Source organism: Heteronotia binoei, chromosome 3 (genome assembly GCF_032191835.1).
Source record: "Heteronotia binoei isolate CCM8104 ecotype False Entrance Well chromosome 3, APGP_CSIRO_Hbin_v1, whole genome shotgun sequence".
Classification (NCBI taxonomy): Eukaryota; Metazoa; Chordata; class Lepidosauria; order Squamata; family Gekkonidae; genus Heteronotia; species Heteronotia binoei.
This window is the reverse complement of record NC_083225.1, coordinates 181,961,528-181,975,444: the sequence shown is the minus strand read 5'-3', so window position 1 is coordinate 181,975,444 and position 13,917 is coordinate 181,961,528. Positions and strand designations below refer to the sequence as shown.

The 13,917-nt window shown below is 46.6% G+C and overlaps 1 protein-coding gene across 9 annotated transcripts in view; it reads right to left on the bottom strand.

Moving 5' to 3' along the window:
* The window catches only part of PICALM (phosphatidylinositol binding clathrin assembly protein), a 125,788-nt gene that overhangs the window by 68,353 nt on the left and 43,518 nt on the right, over positions 1 to 13,917 (bottom strand). For all 9 annotated transcript variants that reach the window (XM_060234973.1, XM_060234975.1, XM_060234974.1 and 6 more), the window contains exon 2: positions 6,086 to 6,228. In XM_060234973.1, the coding sequence (XP_060090956.1) occupies positions 6,086 to 6,228 (143 nt within the window). The remainder of the gene's footprint in view (positions 1 to 6,085; positions 6,229 to 13,917) is intronic.

Sequence of the window (13,917 nt, the reverse complement as noted above, 5' to 3'; positions counted from 1 at the left end):
TTCTTGTAATTTGAGCCCATTGCTTCCCGTCCTATCCTTGGCTGCCAAGTGAAACAGCTCCTTGCCCTCCTCTAAATGACAGCCTTTCAAATATTTAAAGAGAGCAATCCTGTCCCCCCTCAATCTCCTCTTCTCCAGAATGAACATTCCCAAGGCCCTCAGCCTTTCCTCATAGGATTCTTCCTCCAGGCCCCCTGTGCTAGGCTGATCGGGTAGTATTGCTTAGATGGCCACAGCTGAACTATCCTGTGGATCTTCACTCAGGGATGAACTAAGAAGGGGAAGCCAGTCCTGGAAAAGAACTCCTGCCAACACATCACCCTCACTTGGTGAAACAACAGAGAGCTGCAGTTCCTTCACACAAGCCCCACTTCAGGGCAAGGAGGACTCTGAGACAGGAGGCTCTCTAAAGCAGGGGTGTCAAACATGCAGTTCGGGGGCCAAATCAGGCCCCTGGAGGGCTCCTATCAGGCCCCTGAGAAACTGGCTGTCATCTGCTTCCTTCTCCCTCTCTCTTGCTTCCTTCTGCATAACAGCTTGCTTTGCAAGGCTTGCTTAATTGCACAGGAGCTACAGAGCAAAACCTCTATTTTCTCCATTGGCTGAGACTCCTCCCATGGGGAGAAAGGGGGGAGGAATACCTTGCTTTGCTAGGCTCTCTCTGAACTGGAGAGCCAGTTTGGTGTAGTGGTTAAGTGTGCAGACTCTTATCTGGGAGAACCGGGTTTGATTCCCCATTCCTCCACTTGCACCTGCTGGAATGGCCTTGGGTCAGCCATAGCTCTGGCAGAGGTTGTCCTTGAAAGGGCAGCAGCTGTGAGAGCCCTCTCCAGCCCCACCCACCTCACAGGGTGTTTGTTGTGGGGGAGGAAGGTAAAGGAGATTGTGAGCCGCTCTGAGACTCTTCGGAGTGGAGGGCGGGATATAAATCCAATATCTTCTTCTTCTTCTGCATAGCAGAGCTACTGAGCCAGGCCTCTCTGCCTTCTATTGGCTGAGGCTCCTCCCCCCAATCCCCTGAGGGAGGAAGGAAAGAGCCAGAGCTTCCTGTGCCCAGTTCCCTGGATCCCATGGGAGAAATACAAAGAAAGCATATTTAAGACCAATGAGTGCTAACGTTTTAAGCATGTTTTTTTAAAAATATATTTTTAATTGTTTTTGTCTGCGTCCTTTATAAAGTTTATGTCTCTGCTACCTAATCTTAAATAGGTACACACATGGCCTGTTCCAACAAGGTCTCATTTATGTCAAATCTGGCCCTCATAACAAATGAGTTCGACACCCCTGCTCTAAAGCAACAGCCCACTGGGATTTCAAGCTGTTATGCTTCTGACTGGAGACTGAATATCTTACCCCTTTCTCAGGACAACTGGAACAGAGCACTGAAAGGGGAAAGGGAAGCAAGTTTCCTGAAGTTGATGTCTGAGGCCAAGTTGGTCCTTCACATACCAGGGTAAGCCACCACGGGGAAAACAAGAATGTGGCATCTCCCGATAGCCTTACTTCTTGGACAACACCAGAGCATCTTCTCTCACCTTCTGTGGTCTCAGAGCAACTTACTGATGGAGCAGAGTCCGCTCCAGAAAAGGTGAAACCAAGCACTGTGCGGTCTCAGCAAAGGCCACGAAGGACATAAAAGCATAAGAGAAGCCATGTAGGAACAGGCCAACGTCCCCTCGAGCCCAACGCTCTGTGTCACAGTGGCCTAAAACCCAGATGCCATCAGGAAGATGCCATCAGGAAGTTCACCAGTGGGGCCAGAAGAGGAGATTCCAGCATGGATTCACTGCAGACCATCACCCCGCTGTGTGTGATTAAGGAAGCTTAACTTGGCATGGTATCTGAACGGACAAGCCCCAGCTAGAGTTACCGCTGTGCCTTTGGGCATCCGCTGTACTGCAACGGCAGAAATGAATTTCAGAAGATGCGATGTCAGAACTCTAAAGCACAGATGGTCGCAAGTTGTGGTTTGACATGATGCCTGAATTGAAGTATGACAGCCCATTCGAATATTTTCAGAACCCTCTTAACTTACCCTAAGGAATGCGGAAAGGGAAGAAGTTAGCATACCGCAACCATCAGTCCAGAGTGGCTTCTCTCTGCCCGCTTAGAACGGCAACCTTTCAGTGCTACTGGGATGGCAGGCAGACATGAGATCAGACTGTTTGTTGTGTGTGTATTAGATTCTCTCACTAGGCCTAAGGACTCATTTTCAGAAGGTTAAAATAATCCTGAATGCTCAACTGATCAATTCTATGTAAGTGTCCAAGATAACAGGTAAGATAACAGCACAAAAATTAAAAGCTTTGGCAAGTTCACTGCGGTTGTGACGGTAGCCTGAAGCACAGTTTTACTTTGTAAAGCACACCCTTTTATCAACGCTACCTGGGCTAACAAATCATACTTCAAAACAAGAAACTTGGGAAATAGTTGCCGTTTTGCAAAAGCCTTATCAGAGGTAGATGGGAAGTCTGGGGGGTGGGGGGGGGCACCCAGATGTTTGAAACGTTCCAAATGCCTCTTCAAATAAAGACTAGATCAATTCATCTGCCTACTCAGGACAATGAATAGGATTATAGGCATTAAAGGCTAGCCACTTTAGATGCTTAGCCAAAACAGTCAACAATGTAAGCATGTGGGCAGTGACACTTCGGGTGACTCACATCAGGCCCATTCATTCCTCAGCCTTGGGCGGCCACAACTTCCTTCTGCTATACAGATCAAACCCCCAAAGCCAAAAAAAAAAGGGGGGGGAGAAAAGAAAGAAAAGATGAAGACAACAGTATAATGGAAGTTTCTGCAAAGGCTGCACACAAGGCAAGACACTGTTCTTAGAAGCAGATCCTGGAAGGTCAAGTAGCCGGAGATGAGGAAGGAGGATTGAGCTCTCCAAATGTATGACTTTCCCTGCAGGAAGCAAACTTGAGGAGGAGGTGGAAGAAGAGGAAGAAGAAGAAGAGGTAGAAGATGACGTTGTAGAAGTAGAAAGAGAAGAAATAGAAGTAGAAGAAGTAGAAGTAGAAGACCGCAGATTTATACCCCGCCCTTCTCTCTGAATCAGAGTCTCAGAGTGGCTTTTGTTGTTGTTGTTCAGTCACACAGTCAGATCTCCTTCACCCACAACAGATACCCTGCGAGGTAGATGAGGCTGAGAAAGCTCTGACAGAAGCTGCCCTTTCAAGGACAACTCCTGCGAGAGCTATGGCTGACCCAAGGCCATGCTAGCAGGTGCAAGTGGAGGAGTGGGGAACCAAACCTGGTTCTCCCAGATAAGAGTCCACGCACTTAACCACTACACCGAGCTGGCTCTGCTAACATTGTCAGCCCTGGATATAAATGGGACTTCTCTTCCTTCCTTCTTCCAAGCACGACTGCACCCCTAACGGTAACACATGACCAGGATGATACAGTGAAGCATCGTTTCAGAAAGCAGAGCTTACTGGGAGAGCCACCATAGAAGATCAGTAGGGCCTGTTTGGTCCTCAGAAAAGATTACAAAAGGCACAGTCATGGGAAATTAAAGGTTGCCACCTCATATGGGGCATGGCACTCTTTATAATTAACACACCAGCTACAGAGTTTATGCCATCGAAGCATTTTTCCCCACTCGAAAGGAAAAACCCACACATAGTTTCAGTTGGGTAAGCCCTACTGATCTGCAGTAGTCCAGCAGCTCCTTAGAGACGAAGAAAATTTCCAGGGTATAACCTTTCGACAGCCAAAGGGGCCTTACGTCAGATCAGGAGCTTTTAGTATCGTTCCAATTTTAGCATATGTGCTGTTGAAGTGGGCACAGATCAGGAGTTTTGACTCTCAAAACCTTATACCCTGGAAATCAGGTTGATTTTTAAGGTGCTTCAGGACTTGAATCGAACCCACGTGTGGCTTAAGGGAGAAGGAGACCCCAACTCTCTCAGATGGTGGGTTACCAACCTGCCCGATACTGTTTCTTGCCAGTCTGGCTCTCAAAACAACACGTGGTGCTACATTTTTTAAATCTCTCAAGTCAGCATAAAAGGAGAAGTCTCCTCCACGCAGGGAATTTTCTGCTCAACAAGCAGGACTTCAGAGCCAATTCTGCTTTTCCAACCACTGCATCATTGCCACTTAATGCTCTCACATAACAGGAGGCCACAGAGTCACATGCCTTAACACCCAGGGGTGGAATTCTAGCAGGAGCTCTTTTGCATATTAGGTCACACACCCCTGAAGTAGCCAATCCTCCAAGAGCTTACAAGGCTTTTTTTTTTGTAAGCTCTTGGAGGATTGGCTACATCAGGGGTGTGCAGCCTAATATGCAAAGGAGTGTTCCTGCCAGAATTCCACCCCTGCTTACACCTAAAGTTACTGCTTCCACTCACAGAACAAAGTCTGAGTCAACGGGCATCTTTAAGACTAAAAGTTTAATTCTGCGTATGTTAAACCTGGTTGCTCTTAAAAGGTGCCACCGAACTAAAAGTTCGTTCTATTGCTTCAGACCAACATGGCTACCCACTTGAAACTGCTTCTACCTATGACATTTTCCCTTTAAAAAAAAAAAAAGATCTCACACACTGGTAGGAAGACCTCTTCCAAGACCTTGACTAGCTGATCCCAGCAGGAAAATATCAGGGGTACTCTGCCTGGAAACCCAACTCTGCACAAGTTCACCTCATTTATTTCACTTAGAGAGGCCTTAGTGGCCTCTAGACTACAAAAGGTGCGTTAACTAGAGAAGAGAGTTGGGGAGATGTTCACGTGGAAGCACTTGGGAATGTATGGCTCCTCTTTGGATCCTAGCCATTTATTTCAACTTCAAGGAATGCCCCTTTCTCTTGTGAAACCCTTCCCTCCTGAGTTTCACCTGGCGCCTACCTCACTTTCCTTTAGACACCAGGCCAAAACACTTCTCTGCACAAGCTTTTCAACCAAGTGGTTCCATCTTTTTAGATTATTTTATACTCTGCTTTCAGGCTGAAGACTGTTTTGACCATTTTATACTACTCTCTTCCATGTGGTTTTATGCCCTGGCTTGGGAAGCGTGGCTGTTTTGGTTTTGCTTGTTTTATTGAATTGTTTGATCCGATTTTACTCACTTGGTTGCTTCTGTTTTATTGCTTTAGTTGAGAGCGGCCTGAAGAAGTAGCATACAGTAGCATACAATTTCTTTCCCACCTTGGTGGGAAGGGCGGGATATAAATAAATAAATAATAAATAAATAAATAAAAATTAAAAAAATAAAACAAAACGCCAAATGAAACATGAAAGCAGCTGCCGAGTAACTTGTTTCACTTTAGATTTAAAGAGCCAGGGAAATATGCCTTGCTCCTTACATACCGGCAGGGGTGGAACAACCTTTCTCCATGGCAGATAGCGACAAGGGCTTTTTTTTGTAGCAGGAACGCTTTTGCATATTAGGCCACACCCCCTGATGTAGCTAATCCTCCAAGAGCTTACAGGGCAAATATGCAAAGGAGTTCCTGCTACAAAATAAAGCCCTGGATGGCATTATACTTCTCACCTGCATGGTCTTCTGGGCTCACTCAGTACCCACATAAAACGCTTCTACCCGTGGCATATTTTGATCAATGTTGCTTTACAAAGACATTACTGTTTCTGAAGACTCTCCAGATAAGAACGTAAGAGAAGCCCTGTTGGATCAGGCCAATGGCCCATCCAGTCCAACACTCTGTGTCACACAGTGGCCCCAAAAATTATATATATACACACTGTGGCTAATAGCCACTGTTGGACCTCTGCTCTATATTTTTATCAAACCCCTTCTTGAAGCTGCCTATGCTTGTATATCGTTGCTCTTCCCATCTTTGTGGGGGAGGGAGAAACATTAAGAGCAGCACAGGCCAGGATGTCTGTTGGCTTTTGAGCCTTTTAATAACCAACATTTCTACACTACACTAACCCACATTAGCATTTCTGACACTGAGCCTTCCTTTAATGCATTACATCGCTTTGTTTTTGCCAAAAAACGTCCAGAGCCGCTTTCGTTCCTCAGACTCCCAATTCGTGCTCTCTGACGGAGAGCACCACGTAGATCACACTAAGTCATTCGCGCTATGAAGTTGCGGCCTGCAGCGGTCAGAGTTACCTCATTGCCGTACACCATTAGATGATGAGTTGTGATGAGCGACTTGAATACCACCACCCAGCTGCTGTTCATTGTCCTCTCAAACAAGCTGTCTGCCAACTGTGGGATGTTCACGTTCATCTCATTGGTGCACTGTATTAAATCTGCAATGTAAAAAAAAAAAAAAGATGTACCGGTTTTTTAGAAAGTGGTATTTCTATTTGATAACACGGGATAGGGAAAGAAGGGAATTTCTCTTTGTGTGCCTTTTTTATGCACTGCTATCAGATCATACAGTTAGAATCATAGAGTTGGAAGTGACCCTCTGGGTCATCTAGTCCAACCCCCTGTACAATGCAGGAAACTCACAAATACCTCCCCCTAAATTCACGGGATCCTCGTTGCTGTCAGATGGCCATCTAGCCTCTGTTTAAAAACCTCCAAGGAAGGAGAGCCCATCACCTCCCAAGGAAGCCTGATCCACTGAGGAACCGCTTTAACAGTTAGGAAGTTCTTCCTGATGTTGAGTCAGAAACTTCTGATTTAATTTCAACCCATTGGTTCTGGTTCTACCTTCTGGGGCCACAGAGAACAATTCCACACCATCCTCTATATGACAGCCCTTCAAGTACTTGAAGATGGTGATCCTATCACCTCTCAGCCACCTCTTCTCCAGGCTAAACATCTCCAGCTCCTTCAATCTTTCCTCATAGGACTTGGTCTCCAGACCCCTCACCATCTTCGTCGCCCTCCTTTGGACCCGTTCCAGCTTGTCTATATCCTTCTTAAAATGTGGTGCCCAAAACTGAACACAAGACTCCAGGTGAGGTCTTACCAGAGCAGAGTAAAGGATACCATCACTTCACGTGATCTGGACACTATACTTCTGTTGAAACAGCCCAAAATTGCATTTGCCTATTTAGCCACCACATCACACTGTTGACTCATGTTCAGCGTATGATCCACCAAGACCCCTAGATCCTTTTTGCCCATATTACTGCTAAGACAAGTCTCCCCCATCCTATAACCATGCACTGGATTTTTAGAAAGGATTTTTAGATGTATTGGTTTTTTAGAAAGTGATATTTCCGCTTGATAACACGGGATACGGAAAGATGGGGGAATTTCTCTTTGCATGCCTTTTCTTCTCACTGCTAATAGATCATACAGTTAGGGCAGTGGTTCCCAAATCACACATCATGACCTAAAAAACGAGTCACAGCTCTTGAATGTGGGTTGTGAGACTAATTCAGCGAACTGTGCAGCATCGTTCTGCAGTAGCTGGACTTATCTCAAGATACATAATGTTGGCTAAAGACCAACAATGGAAATCTAGCAAGTCTGAGTGTTCCCTCACAACCCAAAAAGAATTATTTCATGACATCTGCTTTTGTAGCAAAACTATGAGACTTTATGTAGGCAGGAACACACAAGTGGAACCAACTGCAGATTGTCCTGGTGATATAACAGCATTTACAAAAGAAGGGATGAAATAAGTGGCTCAGATCCATTAAAGCTTTCTGCACACACTATGGTTCTTGTGCAAGCAAGAGTGAAAAAAACCTCACACAACCCCACAGAGCAGGGATGGGCAAACTTGCTTAACATAAGAGCCACAAAGAATAAGTGAGAGCCGCAAGACATGAACGTCATATGTTGGCGGGGGGAAGGGGGGAAGGGGAGGGAAATAAAGCAACTTTAACTACATTCTCCAAGCTGCTAGCTGACTTGGCATGGAGAAGTGATTTAAATGCCTTCTCCAAGCTGGCCAATGGGGTGGTGGAGGCTTCAAGAGCCACACACTATGTGTGAAAGAGCCACATGTGGCTCCCATGCCACAGTTTGGCCACCCCTGCCACAGAATGCCCCAAGCCATTTTTCTGTTTGTACAAGAGAATAATCAAGCAATTTCTGGGCACTATAAAATACAGAGATGAAAAAGTGCTAGGTGTTGCACAACATCTTGTGCAAGCAAAGGTGCAGTAACCTGGCCTGCACTTCCTCTTGCGGACTGCTGGATCCCAGCCAGCACCTGCTATTCTACAACCCTCTATCAGCAGATGAACCCAACGCAGAGGGTCAATGATCTTCCTGACTTTCACCCCACACTTCAGCAGTCCTTTCCACTCCAGGACAGTTCATCCCAAGGGTCAAAGGACGCGCATGAAGTAACAGCTATACAGAGTGGCAGGCTGCAGCGGGGACAAGGCAAAACGGATCTGCCTCTTCTGCAAACATAGCTCTGGTGACTGAGAGGAGGAAGGGAGCGATTTCACTTCACTCTTTATAGCAGCCTTTCGAACCACACACGGTTGCCAATCCCCAGGTACGGGCAGGGGATCTACTGGTTTGGAGGCCTTCCTCCCGCTTCAGGGTCATCAGAAAGCCGGGGGGGGGGGAATGTCTGCTGGGCACTCCATTATTCCCTATGGAGAATGATTTCCATAGGGAATAATGGAGAATAGATCTGCGGGTATCTAGGGCTTCGAGGAGGCTCTTTTTTGAGGTAGAGGCACCAAATTTTCAGCACAGTATCTGATGCCTCTCCTCAAAACACCCTCCAGGTTTCAAAAGGATTGGACCAGGGGGTCCACTTCTATGAGCCCCAAAAGAAGGTGCCCCTACCCTTCACTATTTCCAACGGAGGGAAGGCATTTAAAAGGAGTGCGGTCCCTTTAAATGTGATGGCCAGAACTCCCTTTGGAGTTCAATTATATTTGTCACAACCTTGCTCCTGGCTCCACCCCAATATGGTTTGTTTTATTAAATCTATACCCCCACCCCCTCCCCGCCGAGGCAGGCTCAGGGCGGCTTACAGCAATCATCACAAAACAGTGCATCATCGTAATAAAATCAATTAAATTTAAAACAATTTAAAAACAGTTGGTGCTAATTCTGATATTATTCAAGTTCGATGACGTCAGTATTCCCAAGATTCCTCCCGCTGTTACAAGTCTCAAAGTCAGCCGAAAGCAAGCCGGAAGAGTATGGTCTTACAGGCCTTGTGGAATTGGGCGAGGTCCCGCAAGGCTCTAACCTCCTCCGGCTCCACCCCCAAAGTCCCTGGCTCCACCCCCAATATCTCCTGGCTCCACCCCCAAAGTCCCCAGATATTTCTTGAATTGGACTTGGCAACCCTACCATTAATCTATGCAGGTCCTGTGATCCTACAGATAAACTTTTGTCAAGTTGAAATGAGCTGGAGGGAAAAGCCAGGAAACTTTGCAATCCTGCATCCAACCCAAAGAGTCCCCTTGGGAGACCAACCTAAGCTTCTGTCCAGAGACCCTGGCTATCTATCAGAGGCTTCAATTGAATTTCTTGCTTCACCTCTCCCACTGTAGTCCAAATGCCTCAAGATGCTGCTCTTGACAGCAAAAGGACATCCAAGAGCTGCTTCTTGGACTGCAGCAGCAAAGGGGAAGTAAGTCACACTCGGTAGCCATAAATACTTCCAAACTGCAGAAACGGAAGTGGATCCAAGCCCTGTGACAGCAAGGCCAGTTCCGTGCAGCCAAGCCTCCAAGTCGCAAAGGAGTGTGATTGAAGGGAAGTACCATTCCCTCTTCAGTAACTTCACAAGGAGCAGGAACGCTGCATCCCAAAGAACTGATCCACTCGAAAGTGTTATTCTCAGAATGGTTAAAACCCATAGACAAACTGGGGAAAATACTTGAACTCTCAACTCCTTGCCCCTTGAAGAGAAAATGCAGACTGGAGCGAGAGATTCCATGTTGATCTTAATCCAGGTGTAGCCAAACTTGCTTAACATAAGAGGCACATAGAATAAATGTCAGATGTCTGAGAGCTGCAAGACATGAACGTCAGGTGTTTGGGAGCTGCAAGACATGAACGTCAGGTGTTTGGGAGCTGCAAGACGGGAGGGAGGGAGGGAGGGAGGGAGGGAGGGAGGGAGGAAGGAAGGAAGGAAGGAAGGAAGGAAGGAAGGAAGGAAGGAAGGAAGGAAGGAAGGAAGGAAGGAAGGAAGGAAGGAAGGAAGGAAGGAAGGAAGGAAGGAAGGAAGGAAAATAGATGGAGAGATTGAAAGAAAGCAACTTTAACTTTAAACATTCTCCGAGCTGCCAGCCAACAGGGCAGTGGGGGCTTCAAGAGCCACACAACACGTGTGAAAGAGCCACTTGCGGCTCCTGAGCCCGTTTGGCCACCTCTGTCTTAATCTGATCCTACACAAGCATGCAAGATCCGCACCCTGGCACAGCAAGCAAGGAACTCACATGAACCACTTCCAACCTTAGACCCATATGCTACTGTGTACAACCTTGAGAGCTACTTCGAAGTCAGGTTTTCCACATAATAAATAATAATAATTTTTATTTATATCCCGCCCTCCCCGCCGAGGCAGGCTCAGGGCGGCTCAGGTGTTTGGGAGCTGCAAGACACCTGACATGCAAACACTCAACACTATGATACATCCAGCTGGGCAGCCGTGTTGGTCTGAAGCAGCAGAACAAAGCAGGAGCCAAGCAGCACCTTTAAGACCAACCAACTTTTATTCAGAATGCGAGCTTTCGTGTGCATGCACACTTCTTCAGACGAGGAATGAGGCACAGTAAGCTGAGCTACATATAGCTTAACGGGGTTTAGAGCCCAAAGCGGTACAAAGTTAAAATCCAATAGCAGAATAGTAAAATTAACGAATTCAGAAAACCTTAGATCTGGGTTGCATTAGCGTGGGAAACCAATAAAACAGTAACATGTCAGAATGTGAGAAATGTCTGTTAATTATTCTATTGCTAATAAGGCTCGGTCAAAATGAGAGCATTACTTTGCCAGTTTTTCCTGTCCAACTAATTGACCTTTTAACATGTAACATAAATATATACATCATTCTAGTTTCCCATTAGAAAAAAAATACATTAAAATGGAGTGGAAGATGGGTTTAGTATGCGGACTCAGCATTCTGATACAGGCAGTGTTCCCTCTAAGCTGAGTTAGTGTGAGCTAGCTCACCGTTTTCTGGCCTCCAGCTCACACATTTTTGTCTTAGCTCAGGAAAAATGGCCCCAGAGCAAACTAATTTATGCAGGAGCTCCCAAATTTAATTCCAGTAGCTCACAAAGCAAGAGTTTTTGCTCATAAGACTCCACAGCTCAGAGGGAGTGTTGGATACAGGTGTTCTGAACATTAATGCCAGCCTAATGCCTACAGGGACTCAAGCTTGGCTGTTTATGTCTTCGGAGACCATGAATGGTGGCCCCTCCTCCTCGCAAGCACAATCAAAAACATCAGTTAAAGCGTTTGTCCGCTAGCAAAAGTCAGACTCTGCTACAAGACGATTTTCTTCAAAGTCAGAGACTTGTGCTTGGCAGCCGCAGAAATACTTAAGTGATTTAGCAGATTAGAAACGTTAAAGCAGCATTACAGCCATTTAAGCCGACTGTGCTGCCAAGCTTTGGTTTAATGGTTTTACTGTTATAGAGCCCAGGAAGAGAAGGAAAGGGGAAGGGGTGGGGGGGAAGAGGAAGAGAGAAGGTTACAACAAACGGCCTGTAGAAATGTGGAAGTCCAGCCCTAAGTTTCAGCCTTATGCACAACTTTGGTAAATGCAGTCTCGGGAATGAAGCTTCCCCAAAAAGCTCACTGGAAAAGTATTCGACATTTCCGTAACCAGCCCAAATCACTTCCTGTCCTTCGCTTTCACGACTAAATGCTGGCTTCCACTTTCCGAACAGAAACGACTTGGAACAAATCCAACCACTGTTCGGCTGTAATTTTTTTTAATGTGCTATTAGAGTAAATATTGTTTCAGGAAGCTAAAAAGCAAGACTTTTCAAATCTTAGCCGTACATAGAACTTTACTTCTACACGGCCTCGATAATATGAGAATTTGTTTTTTCTAAAAAACACAGGGTGAGGCGATTTGAAGCCTTTTTGGCTTAAACGAGGTAGTTCACAGCTAGGTGGTTTACATCATTCGCACCTACGGAGAACCACATCAGGCAAGCCAAAGCGATTAGTTCTGTGGCCAGCGTCTGCATATTTTTCTGTGTTTTCACGGCAGCCTCCGCATTTCGCTCCATACAATGACCCCTTTCATTCCCAACCCCTGCACTGCTTTGAAAACTACTGTTCCCTCGAAAGGAAACTTGCGCGTGTGCCCTGACCCCTCCCCTTTCAAGCAAACCAAACTCACGTTTCACGAGCCCATAACGCAATACCGCTGCCGGCAATTAAAAGCCTCATATGTTTGGGCTTCCACACCTGTCGATGGTCCAGGCTCGTCTGATCTCATCGTATCTTGGAAGCCAAGCAGGGTTAAGCCTGGGCTAGTTTTTGGATGGGAAGACGGCCAAGGAAGTCTGGGGTTGCTCCACAGAATCAGGCAGCGGCAAACCACCTCGGTTGGTCTCTAGCTTTGAAAACCCTACAGGGTTGTCATTGGTCGGCTGCAACTTTATGGCACTTTCCACCACCAAACCTGTCAAGGAAGCTAGGAGTCTGCTGCTGTTCAAACTCTACGTGAAGGGACTCGGCAATGGTCCGCACACCAAGAATCAGGGATATACTACACGCCCCGTGGCGCAGAGTGATAAAGCTGCAATACTGCAGTCCGAGCTCTTTGCTCACGACCTGAGTTCGATCCCGGCGGAAGCTGGGTCCAGGCAGCTGGCTCAAGGTTGACTCTGCCTTCCATCCTTCCAAATGAGTACCCAGCTTGCTGTGGGGGGGGGAAGTGTAGATGACTGGGAAAGGCAATGGCAAACCACCCCGTAAAAAGGTCTGCTGTGAAAAAGTCGTGATGCGACGTCACCCCAAAGTCGGAAATGACGGGTGCTTCCACGGGGGGTTACCTTTACCGTTTTTTAATGCTCACGACTGGGTAGCCTAAAATGGCATCTCTGTGTAGCTCCACCCCTCTATATTCTGTAAAGTTAATGCTGCTGTAAGTCCAAAGCCAATTATGTGTCCTACCCCGTCCTGGGGGTTGCCAGGTCCACCCTGGCCACTGGTGGGAGATGGGGCAGCAGCGTAGTCAGATCCAGGTCGGGAAACCTTGGAGATTCTGGGATGGAGTTTAGGGAGGGCAGTGACCTCAGTGGGGAAAAGTGCCACAGAGTCCACCCTCCAAAGCACCCATTTTCTTCAAGGGAACTGATCTCTGCGGTTTGGAGATAAGCTGGAATTCTGGAGGGGATCCACAGGTCCCACCTGGAGGTTGGCATCCTTAACCTGTCCCCACCCTTCAATGCATAGTATGAAGCAAGCTTTCATTACACACACACACATATATATATTAAAGGAAGGGAAAACATGACATGACGAAATTTAGGGGTGCAACCCTGTGTCAACACGTTCTTTAAATAGTTGAACCAATAATTCATATGAACTGAAGCAAAGACAGGTAAACACAAGACAGGTAAACACCAGGACTGGTTTCAACTCCTTGATAAAGCCTCCAGATCAGCATTCGGATCCAGCATCCAGGATTAAGTTTCAAGGGGAAAAAAACAACTACATTTGGCTCTCACTCGGCAATGTCAATTGAAGGTAACCGAATGTGAAATGCAAAGAAATTGCTTTGGCATCGGACCGTTTTATCTACTTCATTTATACCCTGTCTTTCTCCACAATGGGAAGCACAAGTGGCTTGCAATACTTCTCATAGCAACCTGGTGGACTAGGTTAGGCTGAGTGTAGGTAACTGGCCGAAATGTCACCCAGTGATCGTCCATGGCAGAGTAGAGATTCAAGTCAGTCTCCCAGGTTCTGGTCCAGGGGTGGCCAAACTTGCTTAACGTAAGAGCCACGTAGAATAAAAATCAGATATTTGAGAGCCACAAGCAGAGCTTTTTTGGTAGCAGGAACCGCTTTGTATATTAGGCCACACACCC